The sequence below is a fragment of the Staurois parvus genome, unplaced genomic scaffold (assembly GCF_062004578.1).
Source record: "Staurois parvus isolate SC_StPar_1 unplaced genomic scaffold, SC_StPar_1.0 ptg000436l, whole genome shotgun sequence".
Classification (NCBI taxonomy): domain Eukaryota; kingdom Metazoa; phylum Chordata; class Amphibia; order Anura; family Ranidae; genus Staurois; species Staurois parvus.
The window spans coordinates 7,238,401-7,244,838 of record NW_028318232.1 but is presented as its reverse complement, the minus strand read 5'-3'; the positions used below and the strand labels follow the sequence as shown (position 1 = coordinate 7,244,838).

The 6,438-nt window shown below is 39.5% G+C and overlaps 1 protein-coding gene across 2 annotated transcripts in view; it reads right to left on the bottom strand.

Moving 5' to 3' along the window:
• Nucleotides 1–577: 577 nt before the first annotated feature.
• POLR3H (RNA polymerase III subunit H) overlaps nt 578–6,438 on the bottom strand; it is a 70,783-nt gene continuing 64,922 nt past the window's right edge. For both annotated transcript variants that reach the window (XM_089687723.1, XM_089687722.1), the window contains exons 6-7: nt 3,434–3,641; nt 578–941 (exon numbers count right to left, since the gene is read on the bottom strand). In XM_089687723.1, the coding sequence (XP_089543849.1) occupies nt 888–941; nt 3,434–3,641 (262 nt within the window). In that variant the 3' untranslated portion in view covers nt 578–887. The remainder of the gene's footprint in view (nt 942–3,433; nt 3,642–6,438) is intronic.

The following is a 6,438-nucleotide window of genomic DNA, read 5'->3' as shown; positions in this document are numbered from 1 at the left end:
GGAAAAGCCAGTCCGTTTATAACTGCAACTTACCTATGTATGGTAGCACAGCAGTGGTAAGTGATCCATAACAGTCAGTGAAAATGAGTGAGGCCAAAGTGTGGCACGGAAGCTCAGCTGCAGTTTGCAGGCACAGAGTACTACAGACTACCAGCTTTGTGCATTTTGCCCTCCAGGCCAGGCTCCTCTCCAACTAAGGTGTGAAAGCGGGCAGCTGCAGGAAAACAAAATGTAGAGAGCGGTGGGTAGCACTACAGGCACCACCTGCCATGCTGGAAACATCACTGTGATTTGTCAGCCCTGCCTGCCAGTGTAGAAGAGCATAAGTTCTGCCCAGCCTACTACACTGTGATCACTCCATCACTGACTGCTAGGCTGCATTCTGTTGAGCGGTGCTGGGGCCATGTGTGACAGCAGGGCAGAGACATGTGGCATTTTGACAGGATGCCTTGGGGGGGGAGGGGGGGTTATACTCCCCTGGCACCCCCTTATCTATGCCCATGGTTGGATCTAACTGCAGAAGTGTTTAGTTCACCTGTTGGCCTTTAACAAAAAAATTATATGTGCAGATGACTGATGGTTTTCAAGTAATTTTATTTCCACTTCATCCTTGCAAAAAAAAAAAAATCAAACATTCATATCTTTAAAGTCTTTCATGTGTATTTCCACACCTTAGATGGAAGTTCTACACATAGAAAACGTAGATTGTTCTATGCCATATATAACAGCAGATCTTAACAGCTTATTTCCAGCATCCTTTTTCACGTTTTCCCCAGTGTCTTGGCTGTTGAAGACTTCTTTGGCCACAAGAGAGATGGCATTCTGTTTTCAACTTTGTGGAGGGTTGAGTACTTTAGTTATATAATCAAGTGCCACTTCCTATTTCTTCAGTTGTTGGTCCACCAAGAAAGAAGGCCCAGGCCTGGCTCACTTATGGAACCCTAAAAAGGTAACAAACAATTTACAACTTTCTTTAAATTTAAGACTGTAGAAAACAGGAGATATATGTATCATCAAAAAATAATTATTTTCATTTTCATAAAACACTTCTTGAGAATTGGCACTCCCCCCATTTTTCTCCCCTACCTTACCCCTATGGTTGGGTCTTCTTCAAAACACATACCCATCCAAGGAATCCAGCTTTATCCTGCTGTGATCTGCTCAGCCATCTTAGTCCTGCTCACTGATGGGAGATAGCGGTCTTATCCTGGGTTTAGGCAGTCAGCCCAATGACGCCCTCTGGCTGTTCTGTGTCCCTTGTCCTTTAGCCTCCTGGGCAATGCGGTGTAGTATCCCAGGAGACTGCATGACAAAGACCACATCACTCTTGTTTGGGATTGGGGGCCCCAGGGCTACAATTTAGTTGCTAAGACAGCACCAGTTGTAATTTCCTTGTTTCCCCACTTTGTTGCAAGTTTTTATTCTCTAACGGTTCTATAAAGGGATGTCAGCAGGGTTCAGATAGGCAGACAGAAAAAAAGTAATGCTCTTTACTAAAAATATCCTGCTTAATAACCTGTCATTATTAAACTTACCTATTTTAAGACCTATTCAGGATTCTCAGTAAACATGATTGACTAACATACCAGCATCTCATTTGTTGTCCTTCAAACAAACGTTTCCTGGCAAACCAACTTGTTATATTAACCGGGTTTAAAAAATAGCCAGGGACAAACATATCTTATATGAAACAATTACCGTTCATCACTAAATATTCTTTATGCAAACTTGGAAAAAGATTCCTCCCTATAATATTATGGTGTATCAGAATTTATTCTGTAAAAAATAATCTGTGAACCAAATAAAGTACCTCTTACATTTTCCTCTTCAGTTCCCACAGTATACAGCAACCAGATTATAGTAAAGCCACTGTATGGAGAGGTGAAAGACTCGGTAATTCAATCTTAAAGTGCGTAACAGCCTAAGGTGGGAGGACTTTGTCAAATATAAAGCTACACACTATCTTGCCTACCAATGTTCCCCCTATAGGAGGTTTGAATTTCAATGGAAATCTATAGTTGAGACAGAAGCACTTTCACAAATACTTGTCAGTTAGCTCCATTCCTTGGCTGCTAAGAGCTTTCCTCAATGAAAATTTCCCACTTTGCATCATTAAAAAATAAAATTAGCTCCTTGCTGCCACTGAAAGACAATTTAGACTTTTACTTGGGCATTGAATAAAGTACTCTCAGGTTTAAAAAACAGGAAGAGTCAAACTATATTGTTGATCTTATTTTATGACAAGATTGTAGTTCTCATTTAAAATACAACTAGTCATAAAATTATTTTAGGAATTAATATGCCTTGAAAAAGTCTGTTGCATAACTGGGATTCTGTTGCTACAAATTAGGGTCAGATTAACCTCCCTGGCGGTATTCCCGACTGTAGCTTGGGGTAAAGTTTCAGTACCACAAGCGGTAACCCCGAGCTACACTCGGGCTTCCCATGCGGCACTGCTCTGCGATCCCTCGATCATTTACCTTGTCCTTCGCTCCCGCGATGTCCCTCCTGCAGTGTCCCCGGCAATGTAATCCGGCGGATGCCGGCATCTGTCATCTGGGTTCCGTCCCCTGCGAGCGCCGGGACGTGCGGGGGACGGAACGGCGGGAAATTTGAAAATGATAAAAAGTGACACATTCACTAAAATCACATACTAAAACATTACTGTATCAAACCATTTCACATACATTTTGTCCCTAGTGCTTTGTCCTGTGCCCTGCCTGCATTTTTACTGTTCTTTCTGCCTGGAAACTGAGAAAAGTCCATGGCGTCCAAAAAGCGTCCCTTTAGGTCAAAAGCGGTTTTAGACCAGCTAGAAAACAGCGATAGTAAATTAGAACTACTTGCAGAATTGAGTGATGATTCGTGGGGAAATTCGTCATCAGACACTGAAAACGATTTTACGACTTTGCTCAGTGATGTGCGAACTGGGCGCTATATTTCAAATTTCAGTGTTTTTGGTTTGATTATATTATTGAATTAAATGTATTATATTATTTTTTATGATTATTTATTAAATTATAATTTATGATTTCGTGTTTCAAGTTTTATCATACCCGGGATGTTTACTAGACTCTTGTTCAGACAGATTTCAGTGAGTTATTCCTAAAAATTACAGGCCTACAATAAAAAAATATTTCCATGCAAAAAAATGTACCGCTTTGAGCACAGAAATATGGACATAATCAGACCGCTAGGGAGGTTAAACAGGGAGGTCCACATGAGTAACTTCCTAGGGTTAACTAGGGCCCTAAACCAGAAAGAAATTGGCCTAGAAGGCATTTATACCCGGAATCGTCACAAAGCAGGTTTACAATTCAAATTAATAAAAGGCTATAATTAAAATACATAAGTTATATGATTAAAATTCTGGCCGTAGGCACACTTTAAACAAACATTACGTCTAAGATACTTTCAGAATAATGGCCCTCACCACTAATGTGTATGGAGCCTCCTTGCGTTGTGTCTCTACAGTATCTGTAGAGGATGAAGCATCTGCAGAGCTGGGTCCAGTAGGTGATGTATCTATGAAGGTCTCATCTACCACACGGAATCTGATGTCCTCTCCGATATCCATGTACAGATCATGAGCTCCTTCTTCGGTTTCATATTCCCATACCCAAACCTGCTCTGCCTCATCACTGAAGTAAAATGGGTCAGGACAAATAAAACGATTTTTGCTATTTGCAATGGTAAAAACTTTGTGATGAGTGGCCATAATGATAGCACAACATACAGTATATTAACCTTTTAAATTTTAAAAGGGGTAATGGTCACCAGGACAAAAATAAATAAATGTTAAACTCTCCCAAGTATTCTAAAAAGGGTTTTATTGCCATCTCTTTTCCCAATGGAGAAAATCACTTCCTATTTCTTTGACTTCCTGCCACCAGAAAAGAAGTAAAGCAAAATCTCTCAAAAAGCAATACACAAAAAGAAAAAGCCTCACGGAGATTTGAACACCTCTCAACTCTAACCAAATCTGAAACTTAAATTAAAAATGTTTTGCTCCAGTTGAGTGGTAGGCTCATATATAAATAAGTTCTGCCCATTTTACATATTGCCACTGAAACGTGTTTATTGCTAAGAAAAGTCCGGTGTTAATTAAAACAATGTTTGGAGGGGCTGACTAGTATCTTATCTTGATGCTACTCTAACTAAAATCAAACAATTTAAAAAGAAGCAGCCTATACTGTACAACAGGCAGAGAGTTCAACCTTTGCTCTCTTGCAGAGCTATGTGCACCACAGACATCCAGCACTTACAGTACATGTGTGTCGGATAAGTTATGCTGCACTTCTTCTACATGCTGCTTCTGTTAGATTTTCTTCTCAGACAGGGTCACTTAAATAAGTGTATCATAACAACACTTCACAACCTACTCTATCTTCACCAAGAAGATAATTTTATGACTCAGATTTGACACTTCCAAATATAAACAGCCATTGCAAGAACCAAGAAAATCATTCTTTAACCACCTCCCGTCCGGCCGTTGTATATAAACGGCCGGACGGTGGCACTGCAGGGTCGGGTGGCCGTCTATAAACGGCCTCCCCGCACCCTGCTTGTGCGCGCTCCCTGGGAGCGCACAGCACCGCGATCCGGTGCCCGCTGTGTCCTCCGATGGTAGCCAGGATCATAATATATATTCCTCTCCATAGTTACATAGAAAGAGAAAAAAAAATTTGCTCCAATCTTGTATTACAGTGCAGTCTCCCCGACCCCTGCTTGTGCGCGCTCCCTTGGACACAGTGAAACACCGATCGTCGGACGGGACCTCTGTACGAGGTCCCGATCATGTGATCACTGATTGGCCAATCAGTGATCACATGCAAAGTAGTAAGCAAGATGTCACTTCTGACATCATTGCTTACTACGTGTGAAATCTGTGAATGATCACAGAGGTCACATGGTACAAGGCTATTCACAAAAGCCTTGTACCATGTGACAAGCTATGACCAATCACAGCTCACTCAGTACTTCTCAATGAGTGCAAGAATGCACACAGAGAGAAAGAGAATTTTTGCTTATAAACTAATTTGGATTTTTTTTTTTTTTACTAAAAAGATAACGGAATAAATTTTGGCTAAGATTTATGATGAAATATTATTTATTTGCAAAATTTTATTTAAAAAAAACACTTTTTTTTCAAAATTTTTGGACATTTCATTTACTTAGCAAAACAAATACAAATCCCAGTGGTGAATAAATACCACCAAAATAAAGCTTTATCTGTCTCAAAAAAATAGTAAAAAATTAATTTGGGTACAGTGTTGCATGACCACGCAATTGTCATTCAAAGTATGATAGCGCTAAAAGCTGAAAATTGCCCTGGTCAGGAAGGGGGTAAAAGTGTCCGGTCTGGAAGTGGTTAAAGTATAAAGTATAACTAAAACTTTATATTTAGTTTTGGATAGAGTGGATAGGGATTAGAACCCCTATCAGTTTTTATTGCTCTCTGTGCCTGTTAGGGAGATTTACCCTCTCTATTTGTCCTGTTTACCATCATTGAAAGTAAAAGAAAATCCCAAATTATAGGTTGTCCCCAAAAAAGTAATAGAGGGGACCTGGAGGTCCCCAAGGAATACCCTAATTTGCAAGGATTTTCTCTCACTTCCTGTTTGGATACGGGACAGGAAGTGAAGGAAAATCTCCAAAATGGAACACAGATGGGGAAAAAAAAAAATCTGACAGGTTATAACCCTCCCTTGCATTATCCAAATTAAATAATGTTCTACTTTATCGCTTTGCGCCTAAGGGTATAACAAATGTTAATGTCTAAGCACAATTTTGCAACTTTGACATGTGTTAGTAAAAAAACAGTACATATCAACACATCTACTTTGTGCATCCCGGTGGATTATACTTTGTTTTTTTTTTTCAGGACAAACTGTGTTTTCATTTTCTTTCAGAGGAAAACTGACCAAAAATTGTAAGAAAACTCTTTTTTTTTTTTCTTTAAATTCGGTGGTAGGTTATGGTAGTAGTAAGAAATATACAGCTAAAGAACAACCCAAAATAAATTCTTCTGCTCCTGAAAATCACAGTGATACTACATATGTGTATGTTAGTAGTTGTTTGTACCCGTAGTATGGCACAGAAACAGTAGTGCACAATTTTGTTTTCTTTTAACCGACTTAAAAACACACAGATACAATTTCAAAAATGTAGAAAAAAAAAATCCTGACCAAAAAAAAAAAAAAAAAATACTGACCCCGACCCGACCCCAACAATAACCCTGGCACTGAAATAGATCAAATCTGATTTTATTTTTTTTATTATTCTTTTTTTTTTCTTATACACACTTTTTTTTTTTCCCTCTCTGCAAGGAGAGAGATACAATGCATTTCTCTCCTCCATTCACAGTGAGAAAACATGAGGGCGGGCTTCACAGTGACCAGGTGTCCCGGAATCGAGAGTTCTGGGTCCCGATCGTTA